Consider the following 24,315-nt stretch of genomic DNA (forward strand, 5'->3'; position numbering starts at 1 on the left):
TCATAGAGCAAGAGGGTGGCGTGGATATGTAGGAACTACTATACTTTCTTTCTGGTAGAAACTATTTTCTTTCTAGTAGAAAGAAAGTAGTTCCTACATGAAGCTGCTCACAACAAGGTGTGTGGATTATCTTGAGTAACAGGGTCATGATTTCTCGAAAGAGATGCTGTTTTTTAAATTTTTCAAATGTATATTTTTGGTAATTTGAGCACCACAAGCCGAGGGCCATTTAGTCCCATTATTTTGGAGAGAAGGCAGACATCTCTACAGCTGATACCAAAACCCTGCAGCTCAAATGCATTTTTGATTTTGGACAGCTGTCCCTGTAAAAGAAAAGTCAAATCAGATCTTTTTTTAGCCTGGCTTTTACCTAGTGTGGTCCATTTTGACTTGCACTTATCTCCTATTTTATGTTTTATTTTATTCATTTAAATGTCTCATTTGTTGAATGCACTTAATGTATGACTTGTGTTATATAAATTAAGTTTGATTGATTGAAGTTTAAATAATTGAGAGCTTATTGATTTATCACGGAACAGTTTTAGCTTTTATGCCTTTTACTGCTGACTAATTTAAACGTGTAGTATTTTGCATATTGTATTTAAGTCTTTTTAGCATCTGATTGATGATTTGACATGAAATGCATGATGGACGTTTGATCCCCAGCAGTGGTGGTGGGACGGAGCCCGGCTGAGCTGCACGGGGCGGGGAGCCGGACCGTCGCCCCACCCCGCTGCTCGCACGGCTGCTGGTGAACACGGAACTGCTGCTTCCATCTCTGCAGACACCAGAGGGAAAGACGTACTCTGAGAAGCCGAGGACATCATCATTTCGGACTGAGTGGTGTTTGTGTTGTCTCTAACGTGAGTAAACCTGCCTCTTCTGTGCTAAGAGAGCCTTATAACGAAGCAGAGTGTAGCTGATGAACTAGCAGCTAACAGGAGACGTTTATCCTAACGTTAACTGTTAGCTTGATAGCTAGCTAGCATTAGCGTTAGCTGCCGTGCGAAACAATTATCTGACAGCTGGACTCGGCAGCTCAGCATGTCACATTAACAGCAGCAAGAAAAGCAAAATTAAGACTGTCTTTAAAACATATATGACTGGTCATAGTCAGCTAACAGTTTTTATTAGTGCAGTTTGTTGTCAAAGAGGTCATCTTACGGCTAAAAACAAAAACATTGGGTTCCTTGTGCATCATGGGAAGAAGTTTGGGGGTTTGGTTTTCTGCTCTGACATGTCAAAAATAACACTAACATCACCACAAATGTTGTTTTTTTTAACCTGCTAATCTATGTTGAACTTGACACGTAATGTTAGCTAGCCTAACGTTAGCTTTTGACGCCAGAGTGCGATGTTAAATGTTGTCTAAGACCCTGACTGAGCATTGGGGAGCACATAATCAGCCACACCCCACTTTAAGAAAAGCTATATTTTGACATCTAAAAGACTTTATTTTTCAATAATAGTGGTAACAATTGGAAGAATAAACATGGTCAATTTCAGACAGCCCAGTCGTGTGCTATAACTTCTGATGAAAGTCTGTCCTGACTTGAGAAAGTTAACCTTGCAGATGAACTGGACCCTTGGGTCTCTGGACCCCAGGTTTTGTGACTTGTGGGTCCTGAACAAACTGAGCTGCCAAGTCTGTTCAGGCTGTTATACAATAATCATGCAGGTCTTACCACTTTGTGTGACTTTGCTAAAGTTTTATACCAGCCTAAACCACTTTTTGATCAGTTCATCTTCTGGTCAGACTGTCTCGTCTGAGGATGCACAATGTGCCAAAAATGTCAAGCTCATTTTGGTGCTGATATATACACATGCTTTTAGGGATGCATGATCAATATTGTGGCTATATTGGCCTGTTGGTACTCGTGCATAGCCTCTTAGCTGCTAAATATTGGCTGTAATAATATCTGATTATGTCAAAGTTGTGACTGTCTAATGATTGTTTTCATTGTCGATTAATCTGTTGATTATTTTCTCATATCTCATGTCTTGTTTTGTCCACAACTCAAATGTATTTAGTTTACAGTCATAGAGAAGTAAAGAAACCAGACAGTATTCACATTTAAGAAGCTGGAATCAAAGAGTTTTGACTTTTATCCATTAAAAACCTACTCAAACTGATTAATATAAAAAAGTATAGCTTGTGATTAATTTTAATAAAAGATTCATTATTGATTAATCGTTGCAGCTGTAGTCAAGCATCTGGTATGAATTCTATGGCAAAAGATGATGAGCTATAAAAGCCAAAGGACATTTGTTAAGTTCTTTGATATACTCTAATGGAAAAAATTAAACGAACATTTGAAGAGTCAGAACTGTGCTTTTTTTTTTTTTTTTTTGTAAATCAATGGCAGTTCCAGTCAGGGCGGTGGAATATTAACTCAACCATCTTTGCTTTACAACATCTTAGCCCTCAGGTGTGCATAACCTAAAGGTCATATAAACTTTTTAAAATACAAAAAGTTATCTCATCGCTACTGGTCATGAGAAGCAGGTAATTATCAGCATTGGCTGAAAAAAAAAATCCACATTGTGCATCCTTACATATTTTTTCCACCTAATTGCATACATAAAATACAGTGCTTTTCAAAATGAACACATTCACTGGGCAAAATACTCCTGCTGACAGCCTTTTTCCAATGGCACCTGTTTCTCTTTGTTCTTCACAAAGTTGTTGTAATGATCGGGATGATGGCCTTTAAAATGGGCAATTAAATTTGCTCGGTTGAAGGAATGTGATTTGGCTCCACCTCACATGACTGATGCTAAGCAATTATTGCAAATAGCAACTTTACTATCCGATTCAGACACATCAAAGACCTCCACACTGCAGACATACTTGCATTGTGTTTTTTTAATTAAAGCGCCATGTCATGAGTGTGTCATATAGGCAGAAATGTTCATTTCATTATTTCAATTTAAAGCCTTTATTTGCTGATACTAATGGCAGTATTATCGAGCATCCCCGAGTCTTCACACTTGTGTTATATAAACTTGATAATCCAGTTGGGCAGTGACAAATGACTTAATGCCTTGTGAGGCACCACACCATCATACTGCCCCAACCTTTGAGTATTATCACCTGTTCTCTAATAACCCCAAACCGAGGATAAACAAACAAAGACTTCTGTTAACTTTAATTAATGAATTAATTTGTAAGGATTTGAAAGAGACCTGCTGAAAGAGCTATGCGATAAAATTTCCAAATGAGATACTGAGGGTAGAAGGTAGATGTGCAAACTTTTCTTCATCTGTTCTCCTGGTAATCCTGACAATAATCCCCTCTCTCTGTTTATATTTACCGCTCAGAGGCACAAAACATCCCTGAGCAACAGAGGAACTGCAAAGTTTTACTTCCTAAAATTGCCAAGTTTACTATTGTTTGAGAGGAATGCATCACTACTTTCAACTGAGGGCATAAAACGTAATGTTTAGTGCCCCAGGCTGCTGAGGTGACACTGCCCACTGCTTTTGTCCATTTTTTTTTAGGATGCAACAGTCCAAGCACCAAGTGGTGTTTACACAGCATCAAAACTTATGTTTCTCTTGTGGGAAGAGCAGCAAATCACTGTCAGGTGGCAGCGAATGTTGATGACCAAGATCGGTATTGATTTACCAGGTACCAGGCCAGCACCAGGTCCCAGTGCACATTGCTGTGCTGTGGCACTGGCTGGGCTGAATACTTTTAAAATTAGGAAAACTGATGTCTTTAAACACTGAGTTCATCACGAAAGGATCCCACCTGACCTGAGAAAAACTTTATTGTAAGACCAACACTCTTCTCCATTCACCTTCGAAGTAGGTGAAGCTGTGTTAGCCCTATTCAGCATCCATATCCTAAACAAGGAGATGACTGGTTGCTCTGTATACTCAACTGCTGATGATTGATGTATCAAGTTCTCTTGGGGAATGGGGGAAAAAACAAGATAAACAGGACGGCAATCCAGGCATTCCAAAATATACGAAAAATAGTAACAAGGAAGAAGAAAAAATTAAAAAGCATTTAGTTTAGTGGCTAAGTCGTCTAAAATGCAGCTGTTTTTAGACTAATGTAGGTCTTAGTCAGGGCTTTGAATATGATAATAATAGTACATTTTGTTTGTAAAGCTCTTTAAGAGGTACTCAGAGACACTTTACATGGCAGACAGAAATAAACATGAAAATAGTAACAGTGAAAGCAATATCAGGATAAAAGCAACTACTAACAGCTAGAACCAGTAGAAAGCAATATCAGGATAAAAACAGCTATAAAACAGATTAAAAGGAGAAGGGAGGGGTTTGATGGATCACACATTAAAACCATGTGGGTTTTGAGAGCAGTTTTGAAAGAAGAGAGTGAGGGAGAGCCATGGAGAGGGCCCTGCCCCCCCCCCCCCCCAGATCCAGCTCTTGTAACAGGTGAGAGGGGCAAGGAGGTTGGGGTCGGCAGATCTGAGGTTGCATGTAGGGGTATGTTGTTGCAGGAGGTCAGTCAGGAAGGAGGGGGCTCAGTCATGGAGGGCTTAGTAGGTGACGAGTTGAATTTTTAACTTGATTCTTTGTTGAATGGGGAGCCAGTGTAGGTTTTGAAGGGTCCACATTATAATGTGACCTGTGTAATTTGCTGTTCCGCCTGCACAATGTATTATTCTATCATATGTCTGTATATGTAGGATTTAACATTTCCTTTGGAGGGTTCAGCAATTTGATGGATTCTGGGCATTCATTAAACATTTATCTTGATAAAAATAAGAATAATAAACTATGATAAGAGACCCTGACATCTACAAGCTTACATTGTATAAACTGTTGGATGATGTTTTATGTTCATATGACAAACTGTTAGCATTATTACTGGCACTTCTAATTTTGTACTTGCTCCATGGACGTAGAACAAAGGCAAGAAAAGCTGGACGCAAGTTAGGCTTGGACGATATCTATTTTCTTTTTTATACATACCTTCATACCTTCCTGACATTTACCTGGATATACAGTTTAGGCGTTGTTTGTGTAAAATAGCTCAACTTGATGGCAAAATCACCATCACTTTCACCCCTTGCCTTCTTCACGCTCACAATGAGATGCTCCTCTGACCAGTCAGTGGTCTGCAGTGTTTGTTAGCTTACCTATATCATCAGCTTTAACACACTTGGATCAATGCCTCGTTGTTGTGTTTTGTTGTTGTAACAGCCTGAGATACTTCCTAAGCCACTGACTACCGCAGGTGTGTGTTACTGCATTTGTACCTTTTTGAATGTAGGTATTCAAAGGAGACCAAAGGTAGTGGGTTATCATATTTTACCCAGTGGTAATAAGAAAGTCCTCTTTAGTATTTTGCAAAGATGAGACTTTTCAGAGGTGATGCGGCTGCAGCTGTAGCGTGGCTCACAGCTTTTCATTCAAGATACAAACATTCACATCCCCAGTGTCCCCCCCGCTAACCAGAATGTTCTGACAGGTCGATGAGGACAAAGAGAGCATCTGTGTGTCTCTGCTGCAAAAATCTATTTTCTGTACAACCTCCACACCCCTGCAACTGGGGATCTCACAGATCATGGGCGACTCTCACTTTGAAAATGATTAATTTCAACTCCGGTGGCATATTTCAAAGGCCCAGGAAGACATTAATTACACTAGCCTAAATGGGTGGGCCTCAGCTGGCAGCTCAGAGTCGAACAGATCAAGAAGAACAGTTTTATGTTTTGTGTTTGAAAAAATCCTTCCAGTTGAACAAAACCCCCCTCTACATTTCAAGCAGATCTGATATTTGCTTTAACAGATTCTCTCAGCTCAGTGTTTGAGAAACTATTCAGAAATTATTATCTCATTTCTACATTTTGTTATACCAAGATATGACTAATTATTCCTGTTATTTCATATTTCATTCATTTATTTTGCAGATGCTTTTGTCGAAAGTGACATACAGTATATGCATTCGAGCTAGAGTTGTTCCAATACCGCACAATTTATTAACTCTGAAGAGGGACCCTGCCACTCCCCAGCAGGGTTGTGCCCCCACCATGGCATTCGTTCTCTGTATGTATTTGTGTGTTCGTGTTTTACAAAGGGTTTAATCTAAGCCATGCTTGCTAAGCTTGCTACAACAATAGAAGCAATAATATCACATCTAGGGCTTGAAATTAACTTTTTTCCCTCAGTGTCCCAAATTCTATTTTCAACTGTCCTAGATTTTACAATAATTGTCCCAAATTAATGTTCTTTTTTTTTTATTCTGCAATTGCTGCTTATTAAACCTTTCCAGTACAATAGGTTGTGCAGTTATTATTTAGGCACATTTTAGTCATACACTGCTCATTAGGTGACATGTAACAGAACATTGACCAATGTGCTCCATCTCAGTTAGCACACGTCAACTTTCCTGGCACAGATATTATGACAAAGCGATCTTGAATAACACTGTATATTAACATTTTTACATTGTTCAATTTTCAAGACCATTTAGGCTATACACCGAACCAGCTTTTACACACCTCGCTCTGTTTCCCGAGGGCTCCACATGTGGGGAAAATATTAATCTCTGTAAACAGACAATCTGCATACAAATGCAAAAGCTGTATTCATATTGGAAGGCATAGGTTTGGAAACTGGGAAAATACAGACTTGGTTGCTCTCAGGTCTCCTTGCTTACTTGCCTGAACTCACTTTCTACTTTGCCTATGCACAGATGGTGGTGCAGCATCTATAAAATGTTAGAAAATAGTGAAAAATGTCCATCCCAGTTTCTTCAAAGTGATGTCTTCAGATCTTGTTGTGTCAGTTCAAAACTCAGAAATATTCAGTTTAATATGATAGTAAAACAGTGAAAAGCAGGAAAGCAGCATTTTCCCCATTTTGCATTAAAAAACCATTTAAATTATCAACCATGAATTATCAAAATGGTTTAATTCCTTTTTACCAGTTGCAAGATTTACTAGCCCGACATGGTATTTTACTTGCCCTGGGTGAGTAGGAAATCCTTACTGTTGAGCCCTGCATACAAGTGCTTAAAGATTTGTGTTTGTAATATGGACTGTCACTGAAGTTGTTCTGTTGTACTGACAGGGCTTTCAGTCAGACTGATGTCTGTAATATCTTTTGCGCCCGTCTTTCAGTACCAGACTGTCACCAGCTCCACAGAAATGGTGTTCATGCCTGCTGTTCCCTTCAGTCCCCATCGTCATGGACTGCTGAATACTTCAATTAGCATATGCCATGTCTTCTCTTATCTCTCTGCAGAATCACTTTGACAATTGGTGTCTGAATTGTTAATAGGATATCGACAGGTGGCAGCTTCAGGCCTCTGTGGGATGAACTCTTGTGCCCTGTCCTATGTGCACACACGGGAGCTACAGATACACACCAGTAGTCCCTCGCCTAATTGTTAATCATCTTTCCGTGACACTGATGAATTAAGCAACAGTCTGGTCCAAAATGAAGTTCTGGAGCTTAGCTGCACTGGTGGCAATTAGTTTTATCCTTGCTTTCTGTTGTTTATTAATTGAGGTGTGTGAGGATTCCAGGACATTTATGCATTGACTGTTCAAGGTACAGTTTTGCCTGCAGTGCAGTATGAAGACAGATCCCTTGAGTGCACTGCTATTGTACTAAGCTTTCCCTCTTGCAATGAGTGTTAATTAGTTTTTTAGTCAAATTCTCCAAATCCTTACCTAAGACCTCTATGGCTTATGACTAGAGAAGGAATATGCTTAGCACAGTGCTAGCCAGGTGCCCACTTCTACGTGATGTTCAGATGATATACAGTATATGTTCTTTAGTTTGAAACACTTTTATCCTCTTATTTGTCAGTGTTTGCAGAAGCAGATTTATATCACTTATTACTTTTTTCCCTCATCACATGCTGGATAAAATGCCCTAAAACTGTTGAGCATCTTCTAATTTGTGTACAGTACACTCCTGTGTCCTGTTGTTGAAAGTGTCGGCTGTTAAACCACACCTTTATTCTTTCCTTTCTGCAGGATGTTCCGCTTGCGGGCGTTGTCCGCTGTTTCAGTGGGGCTAGTGCAGTTGTCCCGGCGCTACCACAGCGGGGCAGTGCGAGGGTCTGGCCGGAGGAGGCTGATGCTGGCAGCCCTAGCTGGAGTGACCGGCGTGTCTGCTAGTGCTGGGCTGCTCTGGAAAAGGTAGGACTGTGCTCATCAATTCACTTCTTTGTGTGCTTTTACTTACTACAGAGAAAATAATAATGGCTTTCTGATACTTCAGCCGAATACTTCATTTGTCCCTCAAGGGGCAAACATAAAAACACAAAAAGGATTCATTCATGTTATCAAGCACTACAAAATATGATAGTGTAAAGATTTTAAAGAGCAGTTTGTCTTTGATTGCCACTGGCTTGCCATAAAATTTTTCAAAGTATCATGCAAGCTTGTGAACCAACCCCCAAACAACAATATCATATGACTGGATTTTTACTTTTCACATCTTTTGAGCTGTTGGATATTAATTACAAACTGGGCAGTACTTTATACTCTTGTTCCTTTAATAAATCAGGTGCCAGGGGCTATTATAATAAAACCTTTATCCTTTGTTGTTGCTCTCTCTGGCTGACCCGCCTTATAATAGATATTTATCAGTTCTAAGCACGTCTAAATCACTGTTTTATGACGGTAGAGGCCTCAGTGGTCAATGACCGGCAATGCGATCTGCCCAACCCAAGTGTCTTTCTTTAGACAATTGGTTTTCTTTGCTCTATGACTTGCAGGCTCCTGTGTCTGGTGTGGTCCCCATTAAACGAACACGGATCATGATCTACATTAAGTAGGCTGGGATTTGCTGGCAGCGCAGTATTCAACAGAAGTTTGACTTTTGAACCCATGCCAGATTCGATTCCCCAATTACGCAACTGTTGGGGAAACCACCCCATGAAGCTGCTTACCTGCATTTTTGTTGACATTCCAAGCCACCACCCCAAGGGTGTCACTATGTTTTTATTGCTATCCATTACTAAAGAGAGTAGTGTTTAGTTAAGGCAAAGCAGTGGATAGGGTGTTGACGTGAGAGCTCTATGGGGACAGAATGACTGTGCTGCAGGAGGCGGAGTGATGGATGGTGCCTCGGGGCTTTTGAGACTGATGGGACGAGACTGTTCCAGGCCTTCACCCCAGGCTTCATTCTCCTTGTGTCTCATTAAACTGAATTATTCAGCCTGCCCCAGACAGACTCAGCTATTTATTATTATTATTCCAATTTTCAATTTAGCCAGAGAAATGGTCAAGTGGGAGTATGCTATGGTAAACCTCTTTGTTTTGCCCAGTGCAGCACATCCCCTCATCTCCCTCATTCTCTCTCATAGCTACACAGTCAACTAGATAAATTCACAGATATTGCAATAGCAAACCTTCTTCATAGATGACATAGAAATGTCCCTCAGGTGTTAATCTGTTTCTTCTGTTTGTTTGTTTTTTAACCAGAGCATATGCAGATGCAGGGCCTTCTGTTCAACACTCTGAACAACCAGGTGGTGAGGGCGTTGATTTCGTGAAGGATGCAGCTTCTGAGACAGAGACAGAGAAATCGGTGGAGGCCAGCAGTGGAGACGAAGAAGCAAAAGAAGAAGGCGGCGAGGGGAAGAAAAAGAAGCCTCGCTCTGGGTTCCGTGACCGCAAGGTGATCAATAAACAATAAACATTCAAGCGTTCAGTCAGTCCGGTATTTAATTCACCTCCAGAATGGTGTTTTGAAAGCCCTCACAATCAATGTCCAATATGCAAACGCCAGTATATTTTGACAGAATATTTTACGGAGACACACAAAGGAAATGAGCACACATTGCCGCAGCCATAAACAACAGAAATGTACCACCCGTTAGATTTTATTGCCGTTAATTAGGCAGCAGATGACAAAGAAGAAGGAGAAGAAGTACAAAGGGTCTTTGAAACGATGCCAAATAAACAGTTTGTAGCTCTGCATATTGTTGTTGGACGACCAGGGAGAGGGAAAGAGGAAGAGCTTTGAACAATAAATGGATTTTTTTTTTCAAACAGATCTGATGCAACAGTACATCCAACTTATGGATGTAGATGTAAAAATTGCGCGATCACTCTTGCCTCAGCAGCAGCAGCAGCAGCCATAGTCTGCTGAAAGCTTATAGCTGTCTAGGGAGCAAACCGTTTTAGTGAATCACAGCACCACAGGATTCACCAGTGTGTTGATAAAAATAGGTTGTTTGTGCCAGCTCACTCACTGTGTCAGATGAAGAGTCAAGGTTTGATAGAAGGTACTGAAGTCAATTCTGTGCATACATGTGTGCAAATGTCCGTGCATGTCCATCAGTGCTTCAGACTGCCCTTGAAATGGTTGAATGTCGATGGAGTTTTAGAGAATTAAACATTTTGGTCCTTGGATATATTCTTCTCTTTCGCACATTCTTGAGAATTAGAACAAACCGTGTCCTACTGACAAAAACCATATTTACTCATTATTATTAAACTTATTAATATGAACACTCTAATTCCAATTTTTGGGTGAAAATATAGTCTTTAAAGATTTATATATATATATATATATATATATATATATATATATATATATACATATATATATGAAATGTATGTCGTTTATGAAATGTTTTGGTCAGCTTTAATTTTTGCTCTGTGCCAGGAAACACCCCTGTCCCAGACAAGAATTCACAACTTCAGACAGTTAAAAATCTGTTAATTAAAAAAAGCTAACAATACCTACTGTTAACATAGGTATAAATATGTGATATTATAATAATATTTGTTATAAAATGGATCTTTTTGTGAAAATCTTGGTCCTTTGAAGTTCTGTCCCAGATTTCTGTCAGCTGTCGGATTTTTACAAAAACATGATTCAATCAGGCATAAATAGGTTTAGCTATACCCTAAGAACCTCTGTCTCACTTCCTGGTTTTAAAAAGGCAGGAATACTGCTGAAGCACTGATAAACTTTCTATTTTTTGACAGTTTCATCAGATAATATTGCTATCAGATGCATCTCAACCATAACATCTCATCTCTGTAGCCCTTTTAAATCAAAGCTAAATAAGAAGCATTGAGAGAACTCTTAGCAACTTTTAAAAATAAAGATGTCTACACTTAATAAAAAATTAAATCGCTAGCTTGGTCTGTTGCATGGTTTAATAGCTTAGAGTTTGATCTTTTAAATGATATTCAATATTTAATTGAAGAGTAAAAATCGAAAACCCCTTCAAAATACGGTTTTGTCCCAGTTCTCAAGAATGAGTGCTGTAGTTTTTTCAAAGGCAATAGAGATAGATGATACCATTTCAAATGCAAAGTTATGCAGCAGGAGGGAATTTTCACTCTAATATGTGCTTAAAATTCACTGCTTTCACCTTGGTACTTTAAAACTGATTTACCACTCTTGTCTCAGATGTTGCACAACAATCTTTGAAAATCTGCGGGGAAAAAATAATAAATAGCTGGCGTGACTTGAATTTCACCCTCCTGCTATGTGCATTTTTTTTTGTTATGGAAAGAGAGAGCATAACTGGCTGAAAGCTCAAAAGATGGACTTGACTCTCCACCAGTGTGGGTGATGCTGAGATCAGTAGCCTGTAAATCTGAGGAGATGAAAGCCAGAGAGGGTGATGACAGCGTACCCAGGGCTTTCCATCAGTCAGGCTCACCAGAATTTCCACACGACTGTCCTATAACCTCTCATCCATACACTGATGGTTGCTTCTTCTGGGGGACACGCTCCTGGTGATTTCCCTAAAGACCAATAAGGTCTACTAAGAGGGGGAACCAACAGGGAAGCATGTAATCGTTGCTACAGACTCTCGTGTGATCAGAATCTCTGTATCTCTCTCACTCTTTCTGTTATCAAATTAAAGTGGATAATAGCTGCAAAAAGTTGAAGGTTTTTCCTCAAGGAGTTTGTGTAGTGTAAACAATCATTCAGCATCACATAAAATAACCGCCTGTCTGGATTACAGCTGAGCAGAGCTCCCAGACAGACACCGCTCTGTCAATTTCTGTTTGAAACTTTGTGCTGAAAGGCAGATGGCAGTGTCAAGGCAAACATTGACGTGGCTAATCTGTGTATCAGAGCTGAATAATGAGTTTCTTTGTATTTTCCAAGAAGTTGGACCTCGGTATGTCAGCGGTGCCGTGCTGCTAGCCGTATGTGTGGTTGTCACAGCTTTGTGCGGGTGTGATAGCTCTACAGTCTCCCAACATGTTAACCTGTCAGTCTGACTGATCCTGAAAAACACTATTTCCTGTTTTGATTATGAGGCAGTCAGGAGGTTAATATACCTCCCCATCAGGACTGACAACTTGTTTTTCTGCAGCCACCTGCTTATTTATTCTGGTCCCTCCTTCACCCTCTCGACACTCTCCTAACTCTCCCTCAGATTATTTAACTTGCTGCACACAGGACTGGAATATTGCTGGATCTTTGATTTGATTGATGTTAAGGCTTGTTGTAAAAAAAATTAATTTCTAATTGAAATCAATCTTAATTTGAATGATCCAATATTACAAAAATTAACAAGAACCAAAAGTCACATTAAAAGAGAACTTTCTAGGATTCAGGATTTTTTGTGCAACCAGGCAAGCTAAAAACATCGACATCCTATGGAATCTGCCTCCTCTTTCATTTTGGATTTAAAATAATTTAGCAAGACCAGTTCATTGAGTTTCAAGTCATTCTGCAACAAATTCTGTGCAAAGGGTGCAGAATACTCGCAGGCCCTTTTTCCAATTTCTGTTCAGGCGTTTGGGACAGAGAGCTTAAAGAAGTCCAGTACTGGCAATAGATGTCAATATGACAGTATTTTAAATTCATATTGTGATTATTTTAATATTATTGTGGAGGAGTTAGCTCCAAAAAGGGAAACCAGTTTGTATGGAAGTGGTTTGTTACAAAAGATCAGTACAGTAAACTGTGGTAATGTTTAAGAAGTGCAACGAGACTGGAACAACAAAAGGGAACAATACAGCAAATTAATTTTCATCACCTCAAGCAGAAGCACCCGGTTGAGTATGAGAACAACTAAAAATCTCGTGCGCAGAGCTAAACAGCTATTGTGAGTTAAAAACCGAAAATGCATTTTCTCATATCATCAAGAATAGCATTAGTGCACAATACAATGAAATATCATGACATTATTTTAGGGCCATATCGCCTACCGCTTACTAAGTTAAGGGTGATCAGTCACTCATCATGTTTTGCTCATCATGCCAACATTATCATCAGCAGAAACTGTCACCAGCATCATTTAGCTGCTTACCACACTTATTCATACATCTTATGTGCCTCAAATCTCAACGTGAAGAACCTGGTTATGAATATGGTTGATTCCAGTTTCTTATTCTGCATAATTTAAATGACAGAAGCTAATGCATATTTATCATGATCATATTTGTCATAAAAAAAAGAAGTTAACACTGCTGTCAAAATAAACAATTGCTGTTCTCTGGAGGCTCATGCATTCTTTCTGCTTTCCTTTTGGGATCTCTTCTTCACAGGATCGATGGGCAACCAGAGATCATGATGGATTTGTATGTTTATTTGTCTTACAACCTGCTACACAGCAGCTTTTTTTTGGCATTTTCCTATCTCTCTCATTGTGTGAGATAGTGATCTTTCCCTACAGAAGTGGGCGCAGACCTCTCATCTGACCTGTGACTGCTGCCAGTAAATGCTGCAGGGTCAATTGTTAATTCAAATATTAATATTTTTAATAATGCATCAGGTCAGAGGGTTCCTCGCACAGTTTACAGTGTTAGTTATCTGAAAATCTCTTTAATATCCAAGCTAAACTGTTACTGTAACTTCAGAATACCTAAAATAATCAATATGTTTGGGTATATTAGAGTGGTGCTCATGATGTTAAAAGGTGTGTCATTAATTATTGTTTTCTGTCTGGTTGGCAGGTGATGGAGTATGAAAACAGGATAAGGGCCTACTCCACTCCGGACAAGATTTTCCGCTACTTTGCCACGCTGAAGGTGATCGGTGAACATGGAGATGCTGAGGTCTACATGACCCCGCAGGACTTCATACGCTCCATCACACCTAATGAGAAGCAGCCTGAGAGTGAGTCTCCCCTTTCTTCCTCCACCACTTTTGCTTCCTCAGTGACTTCTTCACACCCGCTGGCTGCTTTCTAGTCTGGTTCTGTAGATTCAAGTTTAAACCGGTTCCAGGGTTTTAAAATACACTCTGCCAGCCTTGCATGTGTTGCAGTACATGCATGCAGGATTATGGTAATCACTATCCAGGGTGAGATGTTTTTCAATTAGTGATGCTGAGATCATTTCACTCCACTAATAGAGCGTTGCCCAACACGGCCCGACATCCAGCTGCAGGGACACTTAGCGCACACTTGGCAGTTCATAGTGTAACGATCCCACTGACCGTGTTCACAAGTATGAAGGGAGACAGGGAGGGAGGGTGGCAGCGACAGGGCTGTCTCATCACGCTGAGCTGAGTGAATCACCACACAGCAGTTGGCGTATCAATTAACGGGTTCAAACCGGAGCAGATCTCAGGTGTCACACATGGATCCAGTGTGAGATATTTGATCTTCAGCCATGGGAGGTTTGGGAAAGCAGGGAGCTTAACTTGGCATGGACACTTTTCAGCACCGGTCTTGTCTTTATCTGTTGTTACCTGGTTATTCAGCACTAAAAGGCACTTAGATTTGTGTGACATTTTATTGTATGGGAGCATATTCGCCTCCAACACACACTTGCGGTTGAATTCTCAGTATGTGAGGACTATTACATCCACAGTAAAGGAAGCAGGCCGGCAGTTAACACTTAATAAGGACTTAGCTGGGCCTGTCACGTCTGCACTAGCTTTCCCGCTCACCTCAGCACTTCCATCTGTTAACCATGGCCAAGACTTGGCCTTGCTTGGCCCCATTTGGCCTTCCATTCTTAGACCCAGTGCCTCTGACAACTCCCCAGCTCCCCTTTCTTTATCCTGTCTTTAGGAATCTAAGAAATGATGAGCTGAGCTCTGTTGGACGGGTCAGTAAAGTAGATGAAAAATCCAAGAGAGACTGCAGTTTTCTCCACAGGCAGACGTTTCAGTCTCTTCTCAAACCTCCAACCCAAGTGAGGTTAAACAACCCTGGTCAAGTCTGCTTTTGTTGTTTTAATGCTCAGCAGATTTTCTGGCCCATAGATGATGAATAACACATGGACCTGATAAAAAATTTACAAGGTGGTTTTAGCCCCCCTTTTATTTTAAATTGTCTGTTTGGATAGGGTCTGAAAATGCATACATGCATATTAATTGGATTCTCAGAAGGACAAGGTATAAACAGCTTTCAGGTGGTCATGTTAAAATGTCAATTTTCTGACTTGGACGCACCCTTAAAGCCTCTGTAAATTTGGCTTGGAATAGTAAAAAAATGAATATTTGATATCAAAGTAATGTCAAAGGGATTTGGAGCAGCTTCATGTCTCTGTTGTTCAGTTGGCTCGGAGCAGATTTTGTTTTTGTTGCACCCGTTTGGTGGGACAACTGATGTAGATTTTTTTTATGGTTGGTTGGCATAATTAATTTTGTTGTTTTAGTGTTTGGAAAAATTAAGCTCCCTGGGAGAAATTTGTGTTAATCTGAAGCAGAACCACGTGTTGTTACTCGGCCACAAACGTAACCTAAAGGCTCAGCATGAGTAATACTAAAACTATATCTATTGATGAATCTGCATTATAATCTGTTTTTTTTTGGGGGGGTGGGGGTGGAGTTTCATATCAGTACATATTATACAACACATACTCAGATACCAATATTAGACCAATATAACTGTGAGTGTCCGATATCAGGCTAATAGTATTGGTCAACTGATATGTCAGTTGGGCCCTAATTTCATATTGTCATTAAAACTAATTTATAATATGTTTTAGATTATTACTATTATGTACATAAGCCCCTAAATCACATTTGTGTTTTTGTGGATTTGGGTTTCCAGTGGCTTTAACTAACTTTATTGTGTAATTGTGGGAGCTGCTGTACAGATCAGTTGTGTCCTTTAAAATTTGGGCAAAATGAGGCTGTGCTTTTCAGGTGCATTTTTAAGCAGCCTTTGAGATGGAACAGACCTACAAATGTGTGCTTAAGCTCAGCGATCCAGCTCCTGAGTTGGGAATCTCATGTGATTTTGGTAACTGATCTGAAGTCACAGTGTAATTGACTAAGCAGAAGAAGGCATTAGGCCATTTGCGCAGGTCTTACGTGATTAGGTGATCTGTAATGCTGATGAAACCAACTTTCAAACAAAATTATGACTTTGACTTAATTAGCATTCAGTTTAATGAGATTACACTCTAACCGTCGCCCTCAAAGCTAATCTGATTTGAGACTGTTTCAGCAGGTGAGTGTGCTAACAGTTTTTTGGTGTGATACTGAGAGCCTCTGTGTGACTCCTGGAATATTTTTTTTTCTCTCAAACTCTGCATGCTTCATTTAACAGTAGCAAACTGCTGCCTCACACACGAGTTTAGAAAATAATCACCTCAACGAGGTTTATTTGTTTGAATTACATTAGTTTTGAGGTGAGATTGTCATTTTTGCGCCAAAATTCATAACTCATGCTTGGAGTTTATTTGATTAAGTTAAGAAAAATGTGGGGAGAATCAGATTTCATATCATCTTTCCAGGGAGCAGAATTGTATTCAGCTCAATATGAATTGATGCCTTTCACAGAGAAAGACATGACACAGAAAAAAGACTGACGGGACTAAAGACCAGAGCACAGCAGTGAAGACTCCTCATTCTCAACTGATCCATATGTGCGCTTCATTGATATTATTATTCATTGTGTTAGCATGATACAGTGACATTGATTTGCGATGAACCCACTGAGATACATATACATACATAATATACAATATAATATACATATATAAACATAAACACTGCCTGCTATCGATCTTTGTGTGCACATCTGAACTAGATCTATAAAACAAACTATGGTTGAGAGCTTTGTTCTAACTGATGATCAGAAGAATAGAAGCTGAATGCTGATGATTGTTTATTTTAAGGAATTTGCAAAAATGGAAATGACTTGTTAATGACTATTATTAATCTCTCGCACATGTCAGTGATTACCGGAGGTTTGTAATGACACCAAGTAAATAAATTTGCTCTGCTTCATGATAGGCATAAATCTTGGTGCTCCTGCTGTGTAACTAGTCTGCCTCACATCACGTTTGTTATAACGTTTGTCTCTTAATATGTATCTCTGATCATATTTTCTCTCTGTCTCTCTTTCAGATCTCGGCCTCGATCAGTTCATTGTGAAGCGCTACGATGGGAAGGTAAGAAGTGGGCGTCTTTGTGGTAAAGAGGATTGAGGTCAACTTAATAATCATGGAGGTCAGCAGCAGCAGCAAGTTTTTATAATTATGTCTTAGAAACGTTAATGTTGATGGATTTCATAAATATACTGAAAGCTAAATGAGCTTTGCTTTTCCCCAGAAAGCTGTTTTGTAATAATAAATTATTTCTTTTCCCATTGTACAACTTGCAAGTCTACTAGAGGGTTTCATTCAGCAGAATTGCCAAAGTTAATAATGGCTTAAAGGAATTTTAAGTTCATCCAAAAATACAAAAATAACCAAACACATTTTCTCCAGTACCCATGGCAGTGTTTGTTAGATAATTTCACTTTTATGTGCCAAGGTTTTTAAGATATCTACCTCTGAAATGTCTACCACTTCTTCCACTGCCCCACTAAAATGGAGGTGAATTAAAAAAAATAAAAGCATGAAAAAATAATGCAATTTGAAAAAACTGTAACGTGTCCTTGCAGAACAATCACGAAACTTTCCAGTTACTCTGGAAAATCCTCAGACCTCAGTCATCAGCATCTGGATGCAGACTTTTTTAATAGAAAGTAGTTCAAAGTAAAAACTTTCATTCATTAAAAATTTAAAGTCAATATATACTGTGGTGAAGTATTAAAATAAACCACTGCACGCTGAGCTGACTTTACTGTGACTTAATTAAAAGTGAACAACACACTTTGCCTCTGGCTTCTTTATGTTTGCTCAACCTGAGTGTTCACGGATGTGATAAATACACATAGATCACATGACTAATCATTTCACTTCAATAATTAGTGTTGCAGCATTTTTCAACTAGAAAATCTGTATCCAAGAAACATAGCAATAACTTAACACAAAAAACATTTCTTAAAAACAGCAAGAGTTACAAGAATTAACCATTTTTGATTATGTAAACAAACACCATTATACCACCAACTGGACAAAATCTTTATCAAAATACATCAGGGCGTGCAGCTGCCCGTCTACATGATTTATTGGGACAGGTGAGTGGCAGGGTACCTCATGCTTATCTCTCCCTAAGGGTGAAAACTACCTGTAGAGAGAAACATACATTATTATACATTAATACATACTTTTTATACTGTCTTTGTAAAGTTATCTCATCAGAATTTTGGCAGAAATATATTAAATACACCCTCTGGAGTTCGAGTTCAGTTACTGCCTGCCAGACTCCATTAACATTTTGCTCAGTTTAACTGTTATAAACATCTGTTCTTTCCAAAAGACTATTAATGATTTCATACAACTCATAAACAGACAGTTAAGCTCAACTTCAGCTCTGGTTAGCTCCGGAGAAGCCAGTATTTCACTTGAGCATATTTCCTCCATCTCTGATATAATATCATGGTCATGCTATGATTTAGTGCAGCGAATATTTTTTAAATATTTCACCTTTAACTATTAAATATCGTGCCTATCCTGTTTTCATACAGAAAAAAAATTAAGCAAATGACGTCTGCACTAATTAGTCTTTGTAAGAATGCAGCAACAGTTTTATCTGTTCATGGCTTGAATTTTAAATATGCCTACCCTGAGAAAATTATAAGTGAGGTTTTTGAAAAGTCTTAATTCATCGCATTCACTGCGGAACCACAGTCCTCATGAATGTGATATTATATAATAACATAATGAAATCCTTCTGTGAAATGCAGCATAAAAAGAATATAAGGGGAAGAACTGCCATATTCATTTCCTCATTCATCCTGAAATGACATTGAAGAAAATGGATAAATAGAAGTGGAATGATGTATAAATTGAGGTGAAACTCAGTGTCAGAGAAATACACAAATACTCATCAGGAGCAGAGAGGTTAGGGTATCATAAATGGCATGGAAAGAGCCAGTGGAGAAAATAGAAAACACCATTACATTCGAGAGAACAGAAAGAGAACAGAAATTAATAGAAAAAAATCCAATAAGTCTAGCTGTGATGAGAGGGTAAGCTGGCTTTTCTGGCACTTTGTTGTTTGTTTGTGTATTTTACCTGTTTCTGTTGATATCTGGCAAAATATGCACACGCTGGTGTCGCACTGAGATTCTCCCATTACAGGTAAAAGTTTTATAACAGAAAAAAATGTATTCTTTCAATGTTTTGGTCTCCCCTCCATTAAAATAGAAGTGAAAGGATGTTGTTTTTCACAGACTTTGCCCTTGTATACTTTCTGTTTCTTTGCCTTTGTTTGTGCTTTGCTGTCTGCTTCTTAACCGTCAACTCATATTATTTTCCACTCACAGTAATTGAAAGTAGAGCAGATAATCAGAATATTGTACTTCCCAAATATTGTTTGACTCTGAGAGTTTAGTAAACAGTTTAAAAGGTGATGAAGAATTATATTATTTTATCCTGCACAGGAGTCCTTTAACTATCTGCCTTCCATCTCAAACGTAGTTCAGAAAAGCCTTTTTCTTTAACTGTACAGCCCCAGACTTAATCATTAAGAGGGACATGTACAAAGTGGACCCTGCTCAGTGCATAATGACCTATTTAAAGACAATGACAGCAGGTGAACTTTGGACGGGACAGCCGCCCCACAATGGCCACAGATTGACTCTAAAAGAAATTGGCCTCTGTTCCCTAAATGCCAACATTTCTCTGTTCATAGTCACGGAAATAGAAGCCATCATTATAAATCATCAACATCATTATTTTCATTACTGCTTCCCTTGATATTGATTCGTGACCATTACTGGCCTCTCACTTCTCCCAGGGAGCGTCTCTCACACCCAGTAGCCGACCGTCCTCATTCATTTAGTGTTAGCTAATCATCAGCGTGGTGATTGTAGTTTCTGTCCTCATTAAAAGATCAAAATCCATCAGCCTCCAGGCTGTTCTGATGAGGAGTACGTCTGTACCCCGTCTCCATGCTGGAGTCAGATGAGCTGCACAGAGTTAGTGAGAACTCTTTGTCACAACTTCCCTCTTTTACTGAGTTCTGCAACTCAGTAATGAATTTACTGAGCCATATGTTTTGTGGCAGAGTTCTCAGAACTTTAATTCACTCACATTTCAAATGTGTATTAAAGTTACTACAAGGAACTTGCATGTTCTGTTGAATTTGCAGGCCTCTGTGGACCAAAGCAGTAGCATCTCCATGAGGGCTGGACAATATATCGACATTATATCAGTATTGTGATATAAGACTTCATATCATCTTAGATTTTAGAGATAGTTACATCATGATGTGGCATAAGTGTTGTCTTTTCCTGGTTTTAAAGTCTGCATTACAGTTAAGTGATGTAATTTTTTGGGACTTACCAGGCTGTTCTGTTATTTGCCTTTACCCAGTTAGTCATTATATCCACTTTGCTAATGATTATTTGTCAAAGATTTAATTGTGTTAATATTTGAATATTGTAGCAATAGTAATAAATATTGATATTGTGTTATTTGGTCAAAAAAATAGGGCTTCAATTAACAGTTACTGTCACTGATAATTAATCTGTTGATAATTTACTTGATTAATTGTTAGTTGTTTGATCTGTAAAATGTTCTCTGATGTCTCGTTTTGTCCATAACCCAAAGATTTTCAGTTTACTGTCACAGAAGAGTAGAGAAACCAGAAACTACTCACTTTTAAGAAGCTGAAATCAGATATTTTGGGCATTTCTTCTTTAAAAATTACTCAAAACGATCCATCGCTTATCAAAATAGTTTAAATTAATAGTTGACAACTAATCAATTGATTAATTGTTGCAGCTTTATTTTTGCCCCAATTGTCCAGCTCTATTATGTACTGTTGAGTAGTTTCATCATCAGCAATGCATCACATTGTGTGAGATTATAACACGTTTGCACTAACATCAGAAATAAAATCACCTAAAACCATTTCTAATTCTGTTTCTTTTTAACTGGCTAACATACAACTCACCAAACTCTGCCAGGAAAGATGTAAACACAAGCTCATTTCATCTGATTTCAAGGAGAATCTGACCTGGTGGCAGTCATTAAACAACTATATAGAAATAGCAGATCTTCTCACAGAGGGTCCTCTTAACTTGTAGGTCACATGGAGGCATCGGTATGAAATTGACACCGTTTCCTAATTAGTTAAAAGCTCTTTGTAGAAGCTTTTATAAAAAGTAAATGTTGAACTCTCTAGCGACCTAAAACTGACATGAAACACTCTTCATTTTATGGCCCTTGTCTGCGTATGGAAATGCTGTCCTTATCTCCAGGCCTTGTGTTTTCCTTCATTTGCCAGGCAAATCTGGTCACACACGGGTTTCTCTGATACTGTATTTAGCTTTGGTCGTCCCCTGAGATTTTACTGCCACGGCCAGAGCGGCCCGAGCGCTCCCCTCCCCTTCTGTCCCTCCTTGGCCCTGCCCAACTCTGTTTTCGCCCAGAGAGAGACACGTGCCTCCTCCTCATTGGCCTAATGGGCACCCCTAGCTAGTTGGTAGGAGGAATAAACCATTACCGTTCCCTGCCAAGAAGCCGTGAAATCTAGTGGAAACTAAAAACTGCATTGGATTAGAGCTAGATGAAATGGCCACGGCGTGTATAGCTGCTGGTGTAAATCATGAAGTTGATGGAGAGTGTGGTGAAGTACGAGGGGCGCGTTTCAGCTGGGGGTTGGGTGGTAAACTACGATGAAGGTCGATGGCAGAGGGGTGTACAGTATTGAGTCAGAGTAACACAAGAGCTCTCTTAATAGACCACTGTGTCTCACATCTCATGGTTTTATTTAAAAATAGTCAAGCCAACTGAGAGATTTGTCACAAACATACAGTTTTTGGCTGCAGTAAAGTGTTTAAAAGTGTACGTGTTATACAGTATCACCCTCCCCCACCTCTTCCTGCTGACGCTAATTTGTTCCAGGTTCAGTCTGTATGTAAACATTACATGCTCTGTATGGTTGTTTAACAGCTGCTGCTGCTCATATTGACTCACCTTGTTTGGTTTATTTTCATTCTTCTTGTGCAGACGAACAGTTATTTTAGAAGTCTGTAAATGGGATTGCTTGTATTTGCTCATTGCACCTCTCTCTGATGTTAATTCCCTCCATCTCTGTGTTTTCTCCTCCTGCCCCCATCATGTGGACATGCTTTCAGCTGCCGTAATCTTATGTCGATGTGACCTGACGTTGTTGACTGTTGATTGTTCTCTCGTGCTCTTGTATCAGCCACCACCTCTCTCTCACGTAACAAGTAATCCCTCCATTTTCTCTCTCTTTCCTTCCTCGTGAATAACCATCGTCCTCAACTCCCCCTCGTCTCCCCAAAATCTCCATTTTTTTTCTGTCTCCTCTCCCCAATCATTCCACCTACTGATCCCCATTCTCCTCTTCTGTCTCCCTCCCTCCCTCGTCATCTCCTTCCCGTTCTGCCCCTCCCTCTCTGCAGGACTTCTGGCAGGTATGGGGTGTGTGCCGAGCAGCATGTGTGCACCTGAATGAAAAACTGCACTTTGTAGTCACTACCTACTCCCTCCCTTTCATTTATACCCTTTTACCTCCTCTTCTTCTTCTTATGTCTATTTTTTCTATCTCTCAATTACTCACTCTCGCTCTCTTCTGTTGTAATATGGAGGGTGTAGCTATTCACTGCTGTTAGTCCAGGGGAACAGCTAAGTAAGTAGTTTTTCTATATTTACCACATCTCAGCTTCAGGAAGTGTTAAACCAGAGTCATGGCGTCGGTTCCGTTTACAACCGCCATGGATAGGACAGCAGCCAAACTGTGCATTAAAGTGTATATTCTGTAACAAGAAATCAGTAGATTGGTAATAAAATGTTGAATTTACATCTAACTTTTCTCTCACAGGGTATACGTGCAGCAGCTGTTGTACGCAGCCTGAAGGGGGGAGTCAGTTTGAAGGAGGAAGTAGACTAAAGCACCACAGCTATATTTTCTCACATAATAAAGCCGATTATATCATGGCCACAGAAAGTACTTGTCTGATTGGCTGGTCAGCAGTTTAAACCACAGTCTAAAAGTACATTAAACTGCAGATAACCTAACACCGCTTCTGTTCCTGAACAGGGTCTGTCTCATGGTCAGCCATTTTTAAACAGACTTTAAAGATGGCTGATGGTAAGTGGCCATGGTATAAACATATTAATACACTCTGAGGTGCCCTAATACAGCCCTAATTCCTAAAACTTCATGTAAAATGTGAAGGAAAATCAATGATTTCCAAAGACTGTTCGATCTATATTCAATTGAATGCAGCGCAAAGATGACATTTCATGTTCAAACTGATGCAAAACTTTTGCTGCAATTTGATGCCTGCAGCACATTTTGAAGAAGTTGGGTCAAGGACGAAAAAAGGTTGGAATGTTATGGACTGTTACATCTGTGAAGGCCCCATTAATGCTGATGTTATTTTTGGAGAGTTCAGGTACTAGACTGACCCTCCTGCAGTCCAGACCTGTCTCTCCCATTGCAAATGTGCGGTGCATTATCAAGCACAAAAGAACGACGACAGCACCAGAAGTTGTATATCAAGCAAGAATAACAAAGAACATCACGTTCCCAAACGCTTACTGAGTGTTGTTAGAGGAAAAGGTGATATATCACAGTATTTTGTTGCCATCATCCCAACTTTTTGGAAACACTTTGCTGATTAAAATTCAGAATAAGTGTACATTTACAGAACACAAAGTTAATCAGTTTGAACATTAAATATCTTGGGTTTGTATTGCATTCAATTAAATATAAGTCGAAAAGTTTTTACAAATCATTGCATTCTTTTTGCAATTTACACAATGTCCTAACTTTTGTGGAATTGGGGTTGTATAAAAAAATAACACATTTGGTGTTCTGCACCTCTGCCTTATCTGTTAATTCCATAAACCACAACACTTGTCACTTGCATAAATGTGTATGAGTTTGATCATTAACTTGCTTATAGCGATGCTCCAAAACGTTTCACCCGAGTGCGTCGGCATCGGAGAAACCTTTTGTGATTCAGATATTCTGATATACACATTTATGTTGGTAAGTGTGAATAAATGAGCCCTGACCTATCAGCTTTATCTACTAAATGATTTGGCCTTTAAGCAGGTC

General features: G+C 39.3%; 1 protein-coding gene across 2 annotated transcripts in view; it reads left to right on the forward strand.

Moving 5' to 3' along the window:
• The first annotated feature begins 703 nt into the window (after positions 1–703).
• Positions 704–24,315, forward strand: part of micu1 (mitochondrial calcium uptake 1) — a 50,403-nt gene continuing 26,791 nt past the window's right edge. The window contains exons 1-5 of one of the 2 annotated variants that reach the window (XM_084735479.1): positions 704–863; positions 7,968–8,132; positions 9,423–9,618; positions 13,878–14,040; positions 17,233–17,276. In XM_084735479.1, coding sequence (XP_084591605.1) covers positions 7,969–8,132; positions 9,423–9,618; positions 13,878–14,040; positions 17,233–17,276 — 567 coding nt within the window. In that variant the 5' untranslated portion in view covers positions 704–863; position 7,968. Of the gene's footprint in view, positions 864–7,967; positions 8,133–9,422; positions 9,619–13,877; positions 14,041–17,232; positions 17,277–22,651; positions 22,664–24,315 lie in introns of those variants that run through there. The other variant, XM_084735480.1, reaches the window with a different exon arrangement.

The sequence above is a fragment of the Lutjanus erythropterus genome, chromosome 14, assembly GCF_056507025.1.
Source record: "Lutjanus erythropterus isolate fLutEry1 chromosome 14, fLutEry1.hap2, whole genome shotgun sequence".
NCBI classification, from domain to species: domain Eukaryota; kingdom Metazoa; phylum Chordata; class Actinopteri; order Lutjaniformes; family Lutjanidae; genus Lutjanus; species Lutjanus erythropterus.